Genomic DNA, 15,265 nt, shown 5'->3' with positions numbered 1-15,265 from the left:
TAGCCATAATTTAAGATATGGTTTATGCATTCGCAAATATGAGAGCTCTGTCAATTGATAAGCGACGGCCATATTAGACAAATAGCCATAATTTAAGATATAGTTTATGCATTCGCAAATATGAGAGCTCTGTCAATTGATAAGCGACGGCCATATTAGACACATAGCCATAATTTAAGATATAGTTTATGCATTCGCAAATATGAGAGCTCTGTCATTGAAGTGGGTGGTGGCACGCAACAGCGTTCACCCTGATGTAAAATAGCGATTTTTTTATTGGTTTGTCATGACAAACCAATTACATAATCCAACATATGTGTAAAGAAACAACATATTCCAGTTAACGGTATATTTTTTTAATGATTCGTTACGGTATAAATTAGGTTAACTGGAGCTTAGTATTGCTGGCTGGATGAGGGGCTTGTCACGGCAATAACTGGCGGCGATAAGGGGGGCGTAATAGAGTAGGGTCACGTGGGCTTAGTGGCCAATCAGAGGAACCCAGAAACCCAACTGCGTTGTAGAAAGCATACACGCGTACAGTCCCCCCCCCCCCCCCCCCCCCCCTTCCACCCACCCAACCCCACCCCACCCCACCCCACCTACCCAACCTCCTCCAATGTACAGTTTCTACGTCAAATGTATATACTCTCTGGCGGCTACATGGCGTAGTGGGCAAGGCGCTCGCCACGAATGACGGAGACGCTGGGCTTGCCTGTTCGAGCCCAGCGCTCCACATTGCTTTCAGTTTAGCTGGTCGTTCATACTAATACACATTGGCAGTATTAGGGGGTGGGAAACTGATGGGTGGGGATCGGGCGTTGTGGACAGCGACTCCTACAGGTCGGTTGGTGCGCCTGTGCAGTAGAATCAGGAAGTGTCGGGGGCAGCGTGAGCCTCCCACACGTTACTCCTCGCCACTGAGAGATCGAGCTGCGCAGGTGAAAAGATGCGACTGCTGTTACCTCAAGTACCGGAGGGGACTTGTGCTATGTATGACTTAGTCCACATTGCAGCCGGCTTGTGGGAGGCAAGAAACAGCGTTCGTGACAGGGGAGGGTTGAATTGGATGATACGAAATTGGGATGGGAGAAAATATGGAAAATGGGAGAAAAAGTGGATTTCTGGACTCTTTTTGTATCACAAACAGTACTGTATTTACAAATCTGGTATGTCATAAATGTATAGATGTAGCAGTACTGTCTATCTGTATGTCGTGTGTGTCATATGTTATGATGAATTGAAAATGGGGGACCCTGATGTAAACAAGACGAAAGTCTTTCTCTGGTCTGCAACCCCTTAACAATTGTATGTATTGAGCTGTACTGTACCCATTCAGCAATCTGTTAATAAAGTTTTCAATCAATCAATCAATGTCCAGTAGAGGGCGCCGGCGGTAATGCAACATGGATGCCGACCGAACGTTATAATGAACAGAAGAAGGAATTTTATTTAATTTCTTTTGTTTGTGTTTAGGTTTTATTTTTATTAGGTTTGTATAGGGTGGTGATGTTAGGGTTGGGTATTTTGTTTCGTTTGTTCTGGGTTTGTTGGTTTTTCTTTATTGTTTTCTTTTCTTTGCCGGGTTCTTGCCTTATCCGCTCCAGTTGCTGGGTTGTACAGTAGGTGGCGGTATGCACCTTTCTGTGGTTGCGACCCGCCATTAACTACAAAGAAGAAGAAGTAGAACAACAGAAGAAGAAAAGACAAAGAGGGTGGAGCGTGTTGTGAGTCTGAGAGGAGCGTGCTGCTGAGTGTTTGGATAATAGTTTCGAGACAAGAGGGAAGATTTAACACGCGATGCGATGAGGAATTTATGTTCAACCACGGATTTTTATTTGAAAAGTATTTTCTTCAGAATAAGCTGTAAGTATTTATGACGTTTCTGATTTAACGTAGTTCACGTGTTGATGAATGAATGACATTTTTATTTAACAGATTGCAGAATGGGTACAATACAGACGGCTCAATACACACAAGTGTTAAGGGAATGCAGACCAGAGAAATACTTTCGTCTTGTTTACATCAGGGTCCCCCATTTTCAATCATAGTGACATTTATGACATACACAACATACATGACATCATGACATTTATTGTGGTGGTTTGAAGTTTATTACTTCACATTTCCACTTACAAGAATCAAGAGGTTTCTTTGTCACATATATATACCAGGGCATACAGTGAAATGCGGGTGGTCATGCCCGCATTGATTGTGCAAAATACAATAAAATAGGCATAGAAAAAGAAAGAAAAATAGGTAAGACACAAGATATGCATGATAAAAAAGACATGCTAAGTTCCTGAGAAACACTACTATACAATTTACAATTTTAACTCTTAATGTATCTAAACTATACTCTACTATACACAGTACCTCCTTCCTTTAAAGTGACTTTCCTTACCCCACGAGGTTTGTCTATTTTACGGCTGTGAAGCACTCTGGGTTGCAGTTCTTGTATAAACGATATACAGTGTGTTTATTGTTATTATTAGTAATTAACAGTATTAATGACAATAAAACAACGTTAAAGTGCAATAGTAATATACAATGTACAGGTGATTTAAGCTGGGTATAGAATATATAAATGGGGGACCCTGATGTAAACAAGACGAAAGTCTTTCTCTGGTCTGCATCCCCTTAACAATTGTATGTATTGTCGAGCTGTACTGTACTGTACCCATTCTGCAATCTGTTAATAAAGTTTTCAATCAATCAATCAGTACTACTGAGATATAGAGCTATCTGATATATATTTTTGAGTTGTAGTATTAATATGTACAGTGATGCAGGTATAAAGACACTATGGCAATGTTCCCTCAATTTTTTTTTCTGTCTGAGCAAACACTCAAACCTCCTGAGCAGACATCAGCAACTACTGAGCAACATACGTCACCTGCCGATTAACCGGTTAGTTGATAAGCGGCGGTTTGTAAAAAATCTGAGAATCTTAATTTCCCTCAATGTCTAACATAAAAATATATACATTTTGCTGATACACCGAGAAATAATACAAAAAGGCATATTATATTCCTTAATCAAATATTTATTTGACCATTGGTTGATGATACAGAGCAAAGTCCTTACGGTGTGAGTCGCGTCACTAACTTTTGTCTTTTTAGGAGGCTGACTTGTCATTATTTTATTAAGTGAATTATAATGCGACTTCAAGGGTGACCATATTGTGATTTTTTTTAAAGAGGACACTGCCTTCAGCCTCAAGATACTTAATGATACTCAAAGTTTACTCAAAGATGCCTTATCATTATAATATATTTAAAGTATGCCTTCTCTGTATGGATATAAAATTATTGTTTATATTATTTTATATAACAAAATAATATCTCTCTATAACCAAAGTTACTCAACATGCTGTATTATGCCTAAAGTAATCTATCTGACAAATCTCAAGAAAATAACTAAATCAACATATGACAAAATAATATATATTTTCAAGTCTTACTGGACAAAATAAACAACAAGACAAATATGAAATAATGTTCTAAATAATACCTCTTCTGTATTAGAAAATCCAGCTTAAAAAATATATCTTTGTATCTTTTCAATGTAATGTAAATTAAAACGGTAACCTCACAAAGATACTAATTTAAAAGTGCACTATGCAGTTTCAGATTTGTTGCAATTAGTGTACTAAACTAATTTATTACACACATAATCCTTAGAATGATTATCATAACAAGCATCTTATCAAACCAAAACATCATTTTGAGGCATCAAAATAGTTTTCAATTATTTTCTTTCTCCCTCTCCCTGTATAGCTGCATACTTCAATAAATTCGGTCAACTTTGCCATCAAACTCTCGCCTTGCACTGCTTTGTTTGTAATGTTTTTCTGTGTCCATGTGAGCTTTGAGATCGCCACCACTTTTATTAGACACAGAAACATATGGTCAAGCTTTGCACGCATTGCACTCCGCTTCCAATTAGTCTCGACCGGGACGATAAATTGGGAATTTTCTCTGCAGTTAATCTGTAACGTACATTTTCGCCTTGGCATTGTGAGGAGCCAGCGATGCTGGTTGGATCTGTCCGCTTCCTGCTCTGTTGTGTGTGTCTGTGTGAGCGCGCAGTAGCGACGCCCACAAAGCACTGAAAGCGAGGCTTCTCTTGGTAACGTCACGCGCAACAGGTTACCGTAGTATTCGGTGCAACGCGCCAGTCAATTTAACTACATGCATATTTTACACACGCTTCTGTGCGCGACAGATTTCAGATGTGCGCGGGAACGTTTTGCCATGTGCGCACGGGCGCACTTTAGGGGGAACATTGCACTATGGTAGTAAGTCATACTGGCCTGCAGAGTAGGTAAGGGATCAGTGCACGTGCACGGCGCGTGAGCGGCGCGGGGAGCGGGCGGTTTTGACGTGAGCGAGGAGTGGGTTTTAAAATGGGTCGGCGCGACGTTCGGAGCGAGAGTTCTCCTCCGCTCCAATCCACTCCAGGCCGCTCACAGTGGTTTAACACTGATGTAATATACATGTAGTACAATGCCAAAGCAACAGATGGCGATGTACAAACATGAAGGCCATTTTCAACCAATGAGAAGGGTGAACCGTCACTCACATCCTGTTAGAAAAAGTTTTGACGCCATTGTTGTTGTCGTTAGCTTACATGCTAACGTTAATGGCAGCGACCATAGCATTGTGGCTAGGCTAGCTATCATCGCTTAATAGAGCTAGTGAATGGATAAACAACGTTATTTAACATTGCAGACAGGGTTTCCGTTAGAAAAAATTGTTGCCGGCCTCAGTGTCCGGTAGATTTCAATCTACCGGTCAAATGAGAGACATTCCGGTCAGAGTTTATTGAGCTTAAAAACAATTGATAGGCAAAAGAATGACAACAAAACAAAAGAATGACATCATCAAGGCATGTAGATTTATAATATTTTTACTTAAAACTAGGCTACTTTTGCGTATAAAGTCATTATATTCCAAATAAAATAAGTCCCGAGACTCGTGCTGCTGCCGACTTTAAATCAAATAGGTGTCTGTGGGCAGTCGCCCGACATTAATAAACAACAGTCTGTTATAATCACATTTTTATGAGCTAACGAATTCCGTTATATTGGACATTTGTATTAATTATATCAAGCGAAGAACTGAGAAATTTGGCAGAGAGAGACGGCAACATTATCGTGGGTCTGCGTGACGACTCTCTCTCTCTCCACCTCCCAATGACTTATTTGCGAGAGTATGGCGCTGCAGAGCAGCAGATTCAGCTGTTATTGGCTCTTTTCTGGGAACCGCACAACAGCGCCCCCCACCCAACATTGAATTGAAAATGGCTGAATTGGAGTACTGCTGGAGTACTGCATTGTGCTGCTGTTGCTCCGGCTCTGCAGCTTCACAAAGGTTCGCACACCCAGCACTAAGCTCTCGCTGACAACGTCGTTGTCATTATTAGAAGCAACGATGAAACAAATCATGTAATGATTGTTTCGTTCATCGCATAGGCTATTTAATTTTAGCCTATTTTAATACAATTCAAATAATCAAATTGTGCTTAGACTCAGGGAATTATTTTCACCGGACATTAAGACCGGAGAGATTAAATATGTCGGACTTTTTTGCCGGTCAAATACCGGTAATTACCGGCTAACGGAAACGCTGATTGCAGAATGGGTACAATTACAATACGGCTCAATAAACAATTGTTAAGGTGCCCAGGGGGTGTAGACTAGGGATGGGTACCTTCACATTTGAACCGATACCGGTGCCTGTGAATCGATACCGGTACCCAACGGTACCTTTTTTCGGTACTTTAGTCTCAAGAAATTGAATTTACCTACCTCAGTCGTAAAAAAAAAAATCCAAACTTCAAATAACTACAATTTCGACAGTTTTCGGCTTGTCATTGCTCCGACTGCTTTGTTGTTGAATCAAGTCAAATCCTAGGTAAGCATATATTGTGCGTGTGAACGTTGACATGAAAAAAAAATTGTTTAAATTTTTTTTTTCAGTTTCTCACTTGATTCGATACTCGGTAGTACCGACGTGTTTCGGTTCGGTTCCTCAAAAGTACCGAATTCGGTACCCATCCCTAGTGTAGACTGTTGTAGTTTGAGCTAATTTACACCATGCTCAAAAAAAAAGCTAAAAAAAAAAGCTAAAAAAAAATCTGCCGAGCGATGTGGAGCGGGGAGCGCTCGATTCAAGGTGAGCGAGCGGAGAGCGACTTGGGGGCGGGGTCAACATGAGCGATTAGCGCAGCGGAACAAGCCGTCTAGAGCGAAGAGCGGATTTCACGCCTGCGCCGATCCGCTCACGTGGCCTTTCTACAGAAATTATTATATGCAGGTATATACACGCATATGTGGATAGATGAAGAGACTGGTTGATGACACGTATTGTGAGGTAAACTGACTTTAATTATTTAATTACAGATTTAATTATTACGATTATTCAAATTTGATTACAATGATAATCAAGCATTTTCACTGAGGACGGTAGGCTACTCTTGATTTCGACATGCTTTTATAATCTCAAGCCTAATTAATAATAATAACTTTATTTGTATTAGGGCTGGGCGATATGGCCAAAAACGTTATCGTGATAAAATTATTTTCATATCACTCGATATCGATAATTATCGTCGATATAATTTCTGTCAAGTTTAATTAACTTAGATTATTATATCCCACCAGGGGGCAACCTACCGCCACTGGATCATATGCATTATAAGAATGGAACTAACAGTTAGCCAGAGCAAGCGGTGTATCCCACGACAATGTACTAACTATCACCCTAAAATACTCCGTTCCACCCCAATACATTGCAACGACGTCCACCGCATACCCCACACTACTCTAACCGTTACCATCAAAATTCACGCCACACACCCACTCCGCACGTAAACTATAAAATGGCGGCGTGCAAGCTAATGATCCTAGCCAGCCTTGTTTCCAATGTACTAACTATTAGGCTTGGGCGGTATAATTTTTTTCATACAGTCATACCTTGATTACCTAATACTTCGGTATACGGTATATGACGGTATGACTTTCATTTTCATCAGCGGTGGGGGGCGGGGGGGGGGGGGGTGGGAGGGCGGTGGCAACCCGTGTTACCAAGTAAACAAATCACGGAGATGGCCAGTTCGCCCGCAACATCCTAGTGCTAACGTTAGCTCTCAGAATGGTAGCAGTTCGCCCGCAGTATCCTAGTGCTAACGTTAGCTCTCAGAATGGTAGCAGTTCGCCCGCAGCATCCTAGTGCTAACGTTAGCTCTCAGAATGGTAGCAGTTCGCCCGCAGCATCCTAGTGCTAACGTTAGCTCTCAGAATGGTAGCAGTTCGCCCGCAGCATCCTAGTGCTAACGTTAGCGCTCAGAATGGTAGCAGTTCGCCCGCAGCATCCTAGTGCTAACGTTAGCGCTCAGAATGGTAGCAGTTCGCCCACAGCATCCTAGTGCTAACGTTAGCTCTCAGAATGGTAGCAGTTCGCCCGCAGCATCCTAGTGCTAACGTTAGCTCTCAGAATGGTAACAGTTCGCCCGCAGCATCCTAGTGCTAACGTTAGCTCTCAGAATGGTAGCAGTTCGCCCGCAGCATCCTAGTGCTAACGTTAGCTCTCAGAATGGTAGCAGTTCGCCCGCAGCATCCTACACACAACAACAACACACACTCTCGTTACCACAACGCTTTACGGTATTTTCACAGCACTGTCGCAACATTACCGTAAAGCGTGAACACCGTTGTGATCATACACAACAGTTAGCTCTCAGAATAGCCAGTTAGCCAGCAGCACCAGCAACGGTAAGCGTGTCTCATTTAATTCCCACCACTGAAGCGGGGTTTCCCCTCCTCCTGTGTGTAGACAAACAGCTCTGCGTGGCTCGCTCCACTAGTGAGGACTGGTCTCGTCCTCTGCTGGCGCGTGTGTGCACTACAACAAAACTCCGTTTTGACGGTATTGATTTTCAATACCGTCGGGATTTCTAAATACCCTGGTATACCGTCATACCGCCCAAGCCTACTAACTATCACCCTAAAATACCCCCTTCCGCCCCAATACATTGCAACGACGTCCACCGCGGCGCAGCATACCCCACACTACTCTAACCGTTACCCTCAGAATTCACGCCACACACCCACTCCGCACGTAAACTATAAAATGGCGGCGTGCAAGCTAATGATCCTAGCCAGCCTTGTTTCCAATGTACTAACTATTAGGCTTGGGCGGTATAATTTTTTTCATACAGTCATACCTTGATTACCTAATACTTCGGTATACGGTATATGACGGTATGACTTTCATTTTCATCAGCGGGGGGGGGGGGGGGGGGTGGGAGGGCGGTGGCAACCCGTGTTACCAAGTAAACAAATCACGGAGATGGCCAGTTCGCCCGCAGCATCCTAGTGCTAACGTTAGCTCTCAGAATGGTAGCAGTTCGCCCGCAGCATCCTAGTGCTAACGTTAGCTCTCAGAATGGTAGCAGTTCGCCCGCAGCATCCTAGTGCTAACGTTAGCTCTCAGAATGGTAGCAGTTCGCCCGCAGCATCCTAGTGCTAACGTTAGCTCTCAGAATGGTAGCAGTTCGCCCGCAGCATCCTAGTGCTAACGTTAGCGCTCAGAATGGTAGCAGTTCGCCCGCAGCATCCTAGTGCTAACGTTAGCGCTCAGAATGGTAGCAGTTCGCCCGCAGCATCCTAGTGCTAACGTTAGCTCTCAGAATGGTAGCAGTTCGCCCGCAGCATCCTAGTGCTAACGTTAGCTCTCAGAATGGTAGCAGTTCGCCCGCAGCATCCTAGTGCTAACGTTAGCTCTCAGAATGGTAGCAGTTCGCCCGCAGCATCCTAGTGCTAACGTTAGCTCTCAGAATGGTAGCAGTTCGCCCGCAGCATCCTACACACAACAACAACACACACCAGTTAGCCAGTTAGCCAGCAGCACCAGCAACGGTAAGCGTGTCTCATTTAATTCCCACCACTGAAGCGGGGTTTCCCCTCCTCCTGTGTGTAGACAAACAGCTCTGCGTGGCTCGCTCCACTAGTGAGGACTGGTCTCGTCCTCTGCTGGCGCGTGTGTGCACTACAACAAAACTCCGTTTTGACGGTATTGATTTTCAATACCGTCGGGATTTCTAAATACCCTGGTATACCGTCATACCGCCCAAGCCTACTAACTATCACCCTAAAATACCCCCTTCCGCCCCAATACATTGCAACGACGTCCACCGCGGCGCAGCATACCCCACACTACTCTAACCGTTACCCTCAGAATTCACGCCACACACCCACTCCGCACGTAAACTATAAAATGGCGGCGTGCAAGCTAATGATCCTAGCCAGCCTTGTTTCCAATGTACTAACTATTAGGCTTGGGCGGTATAATTTTTTTCATACAGTCATACCTTGATTACCTAATACTTCGGTATACGGTATATGACGGTATGACTTTCATTTTCATCAGCGGGGGGGGGGTGGGAGGGCGGTGGCAACCCGTGTTACCAAGTAAACAAATCACGGAGATGGCCAGTTCGCCCGCAGCATCCTAGTGCTAACGTTAGCTCTCAGAATGGTAGCAGTTCGCCCGCAGCATCCTAGTGCTAACGTTAGCTCTCAGAATGGTAGCAGTTCGCCCGCAGCATCCTAGTGCTAACGTTAGCTCTCAGAATGGTAGCAGTTCGCCCGCAGCATCCTAGTGCTAACGTTAGCTCTCAGAATGGTAGCAGTTCGCCCGCAGCATCCTAGTGCTAACGTTAGCGCTCAGAATGGTAGCAGTTCGCCCGCAGCATCCTAGTGCTAACGTTAGCGCTCAGAATGGTAGCAGTTCGCCCGCAGCATCCTAGTGCTAACGTTAGCTCTCAGAATGGTAGCAGTTCGCCCGCAGCATCCTAGTGCTAACGTTAGCTCTCAGAATGGTAGCAGTTCGCCCGCAGCATCCTAGTGCTAACGTTAGCTCTCAGAATGGTAGCAGTTCGCCCGCAGCATCCTAGTGCTAACGTTAGCTCTCAGAATGGTAGCAGTTCGCCCGCAGCATCCTACACACAACAACAACACACACTCTCGTTACCACAACGCTTTACGGTATTTTCACAGCACTGTCGCAACATTACCGTAAAGCGTGAACACCGTTGTGATCATACACAACAGTTAGCTCTCAGAATAGCCAGTTAGCCAGCAGCACCAGCAACGGTAAGCGTGTCTCATTTAATTCCCACCACTGAAGTGGGGTTTCCCCTCCTCCTGTGTGTAGACAAACAGCTCTGCGTGGCTCGCTCCACTAGTGAGGACTGGTCTCGTCCTCTGCTGGCGCGTGTGTGCACTACAACAAAACTCCGTTTTGACGGTAGTGATTTTCAATACCGTCGGGATTTCTAAATACCCTGGTATACCGTCATACCGCCCAAGCAGGGTTTCCGTTAGAATTCTTTTTTGCAGGTCTGAGTGTCCGGTAGATTTCAATCTACCGGACAAATGGGATAAATTCCGGTCAGAGTTTATTGAGCTTAAAAACAATTGATAGGCCTATATAAAGAATGACATCATCAAGGCATTTATAATATTTTAACTTAAAACTAGACTACTTTTGCGTATATACAGTCATTAATATATTCCAAATAAAATAAGTCCCTCGAGACTGCGTGCTGCTGCCGACTTGAGGTGTCGGTGGGCAGTCTGCCCGACCTTAATAAACAGCAGTCTGTTATAATCACATTTTTATTAGCTAACGAATTCCGTTATATTGGACATTTGTATTAATTATATCAAGCGAAGAACTGAGAAATTTGGCAGAGAGACGGCAACATTATCGTGGGTTTGCGCCGTGATGTATATCTCCACCTCCCAACGACTTGGTGCTGCTCATAATGTCCGGTGAAAATAATTCCCTCTAAGCACAATTTGATTATTTGAATTGTATTAAAATAGGCTAAAATTAAATAGCCTATGCGATGAACGAAACAATCATTACATTTGTCGTTGCTTCACCAAGCAGCCGGTCAATGACATCCTGTGTCAGCGAGCTGGCAGCTGATATATTTACGTGAAGCATGGAGCAGACAGAGCAGAGCAGCGGTGTCAGCAGCGCCCCCACCCAACAGCTGAATTGCCAATGGCTGAATTGGAGTACTGCACCCTGCCAAGCCATGCTTCACGTAAATATATCAGCTGCCAGCTTGCTGACACAGGATGTCATTGACCGGCTGCTTGGTGAAGCAACGACAAATGTAATGATTGTTTCGTTCATCGCATAGGCTATTTAATTTTAGCCTATTTTAATACAATTCAAATAATCTAATTGTGTTTAGAGGGAATTATTTTCACCGGACATTATGACCGGAGAGATTAGATATGTCGGACTTCACCAGATTTTGCCGGTCAAATACCGGTAATTACCGGCTAACGGAAACGCTGCGCCCAAGCCTACTAACTATCACCCTAAAATACCCCGTTCCGCCCCAATACATTGCAACGACGTCCACCGCGGCGCAGCATACCCCACACTACTCTAACCGTTACCCTCAGAATTCACGCCACACACCCACTCCGCACGTAAACTATAAAATAGCGGCGTGCAAGCTAATGATCCTAGCTAGCCTTGTTTACTACCCAGAGGTGCACCGCGGGTCTCCTTCGCTGATTGGTTGTTAGTGCGTGTGCGCTGATATCCAAGCTTGGAAAATCGATATATCGAAACTTTGCGACCACGTTTCATGTTTATTTTGAGGAAATAATTTATCGCGATTTTTATCGCCCAGCCCTAATTTGTATAGCACTTTTTATACAGACGTTTCAGTTCAAAGTGCTTCACAACAGTAAAAAATACAGACATAAGCGAGCATAAAAAATATAGAGAGGTAGCAGCAGGTAAGGTTAATTAATGTGCTGGCTAGAATTAATTATCATAAGGTATGACTAAAGGTTGTTAATTAGCCTAATCCATGTAAAAGAGTAGTTTAGTTGCAATGTCAGGTTAAAGGTCTCCATGAAAGGAAAGTCACACGATTGAACCATGGTCATTCAGGGAATGAATTGAAAGGTTACAGACAGTGTCATGTTGTTGGATACTTGTTGACACAAGTATCAAGTATCTGGCTAGTCTCTGTCCCGTTCCCCCCCCCCCACCCCTGACATCTGACACTACTCCAATTGCCCTGCCCACCCCTCCTCCATCTCTCAGCCCCTCAACTCGAGCAACCCCCTCCCCCCAACTGCCCACCCCCCTCTCCCTGGTGCAGCCTGTCTGCCCCCGAGGCTCGACGACCCGCTCCTCCCCCCAACACCTGCTTTCTGCAGACCAGGTGAATAAACAGCTGAGCAGTCGGACAGACTGGTCAGCAACACCGGGCCCTGCAGGGGACAGTCCTCTCTCCCTTCCTCCTCACCGTCTACACACCAATGACTAGGGGTGCACCGATGTATCGGTCGGGTATCGGTATCGGCCGATAAGTGCCTTGTTGACTGCAATCGGCCTGTCGGCCGATAAGCTCGAATGTGCCGATGGCAGTAGCCGATAAATATCCATCAATTTGTGTAGCGTCAAAAGACAAAAAAAAGTTCACTCGCGACCTGCACAACGCCGTCCCCAGTCCCCCCCACACACACACAAGCTACTGCATCAAAGTTACTACTTATGGTTAACAAGGCATTCGTTTTGTGGCATTAACGTTATATAGTTAGTGTTACATGTTCATAACATCAGCATATTATTTACCCGAACGTAGCAAGCATTAGGCGTTCATACTAGCTCAGTTCCTTCCGTTGCTCGAAAAGCCCTGAGTTTTACCCATTCTGCAATCTGTTAATAAAGTTTTCAATCAGACACATGTATAGAAAGGCTTTGTTTTATTATAACATTCGTTTCAGTAAAATCATTAGGCCTCGTTTAAGTCATCCTGCGGAGCTAAAAGCTAAACGTCTGCCGCGCCGCCATTGTTGTTGTTGTATAATACGAGGCTCTCGTCAAAATCAATGGCGGACAAAGCGGAAGTAAAAAATGTATACGCGCTTGCCGATTGGTGGTAACAGCAGAGGCGGGTGCAAGCTAATGATCCTAGCTAGCCTTGTTTACTACCCAGAGGTGCACCGCGGGTCTCCTTCGCTGATTGGTTGTTAGTGCGTGTGCGCTGATATCCAAGCTTGGAAAATCGATATATCGAAACTTTGCGACCACGTTTCATGTTTATTTCGAGGAAATAATTTATCGCGATTTTTATCGCCCAGCCCTAATTTGTATAGCACTTTTTATACAGACGTTTCAGTTCAAAGTGCTTCACAACAGTAAAAAATACAGACATAAGCGAGCATAAAAAATATAGAGAGGTAGCAGCAGGTAAGGTTAATTAATGTGCTGGCTAGAATTAATTATCATAAGGTATGACTAAAGGTTGTTAATTAGCCTAATCCATGTAAAAGAGTAGTTTAGTTGCAATGTCAGGTTAAAGGTCTCCATGAAAGGAAAGTCACACGATTGAACCATGGTCATTCAGGGAATGAATTGAAAGGTTACAGACAGTGTCATGTTGTTGGATACTTGTTGACACAAGTATCAAGTATCTGGCTAGTCTCTGTCCCGTTCCCCCCCCCCCACCCCTGACATCTGACACTACTCCAATTGCCCTGCCCACCCCTCCTCCACCTCTCAGCCCCTCAACTCGAGCAACCCCCTCCCCCCAACTGCCCACCCCCCTCTCCCTGGTGCAGCCTGTCTGCCCCCGAGGCTCGACGACCCGCTCCTCCCCCCAACACCTGCTTTCTGCAGACCAGGTGAATAAACAGCTGAGCAGTCGGACAGACTGGTCAGCAACACCGGGCCCTGCAGGGGACAGTCCTCTCTCCCTTCCTCCTCACCGTCTACACACCAATGACTAGGGGTGCACCGATGTATCGGTCGGGTATCGGTATCGGCCGATAAGTGCCTTGTTGACTGCAATCGGCCTGTCGGCCGATAAGCTCGAATGTGCCGATGGCAGTAGCCGATAAATATCCATCAATTTGTGTAGCGTCAAAAGACAAAAAAAAGTTCACTCGCGACCTGCACAACGCCGTCCCCAGTCCCCCCCACACACACACAAGCTACTGCATCAAAGTTACTACTTATGGTTAACAAGGCATTCGTTTTGTGGCATTAACGTTATATAGTTAGTGTTACATGTTCATAACATCAGCATATTATTTACCCGAACGTAGCAAGCATTAGGCGTTCATACTAGCTCAGTTCCTTCCGTTGCTCGAAAAGCCCTGAGTTTTACCCATTCTGCAATCTGTTAATAAAGTTTTCAATCAGACACATGTATAGAAAGGCTTTGTTTTATTATAACATTCGTTTCAGTAAAATCATTAGGCCTCGTTTAAGTCATCCTGCGGAGCTAAAAGCTAAACGTCTGCCGCGCCGCCATTGTTGTTGTTGTATAATACGAGGCTCTCGTCAAAATCAATGGCGGACAAAGCGGAAGTAAAAAATGTATACGCGCTTGCCGATTGGTGGTAACAGCAGAGGCGGGTGCAAGCGGTGTGTGACGTAATTGGCAGAATCGACTGTCAATCAAAATTTCATTGGTTGAGACTGCTTGAGAGCTGTGGTTGAGACAATAATATCCAGCTGCAGCCCAGCCGGTAGACCATACTGGGAGAATTAGTATCTAGCTGCAGCCCTGCAGAACATACTGGGAGAGAGATTGTGAGAGTGCTATTTCTTAGGGATGCCCCGATCACGTTTTTTGCCACCGATCGTCGTGAGCCATATCGGCCGATACCGATCCGATCCCGATCGTTTTTGATTAAAAAAAATTAAAAACTATTTTATATAATATTTTTTTAAATTTTTTTTTATAAAATATATATATTATATAATTAGACTTGTACTTGTATTATCTGCGAGACATCGCCACCACGCAACAAGCTCCACTGTCTGTGTGTACTCTAGTAGCCTCCAGCTACGGCCAGGATTCTCCGGAGCTGCAGCTGGACCTATGACTCGAGTCAGGGTTAGAAATTAACATTTTTTTTCAAGGGCTTTTTTTGCCCCCCTTAATTGATTTTCGGGGGCTTTTTTTGTATTTCGGGGGCACTGCATTTTTATGATGAAAATTAACATAAGGATTATAAAACATTGTTGACAGTTTTTTTTACAGTCTTCGTCCCTATGTTTGATAATGTAATGTTAATGTCTCCATATATAGGGCTCTACGCTAACCTTTTTCCCAAGGAGCACATGTGCTCCTAAATAAAATGTTAATAAATAAAATCTAAATAAAAATTTAGGAGCACACAAAGAAATTTAGGAGCACAGTGAAAATT

General features: G+C 44.2%; 1 protein-coding gene across 1 annotated transcript in view; it reads left to right on the top strand.

The window, feature by feature from the left end:
* The first annotated feature begins 1,737 nt into the window (after nucleotides 1-1,737).
* LOC311245090 (uncharacterized protein) overlaps nucleotides 1,738-15,265 on the top strand; it is a 46,033-nt gene continuing 32,505 nt past the window's right edge. The window contains exon 1 of the mRNA XM_084334867.1: nucleotides 1,738-1,866. Coding sequence (XP_084190993.1) covers nucleotides 1,817-1,866 — 50 coding nt within the window. The 5' untranslated portion in view covers nucleotides 1,738-1,816. The remainder of the gene's footprint in view (nucleotides 1,867-15,265) is intronic.

Source organism: Notolepis coatsorum (genome assembly GCF_963971535.1).
Source record: "Notolepis coatsorum genome assembly, chromosome: 18".
NCBI lineage: Eukaryota > Metazoa > Chordata > Actinopteri > Aulopiformes > Paralepididae > Notolepis > Notolepis coatsorum.
Note: the sequence above shows the minus strand (reverse complement) of the source record. Positions and strands in the feature narration are given on the sequence as shown.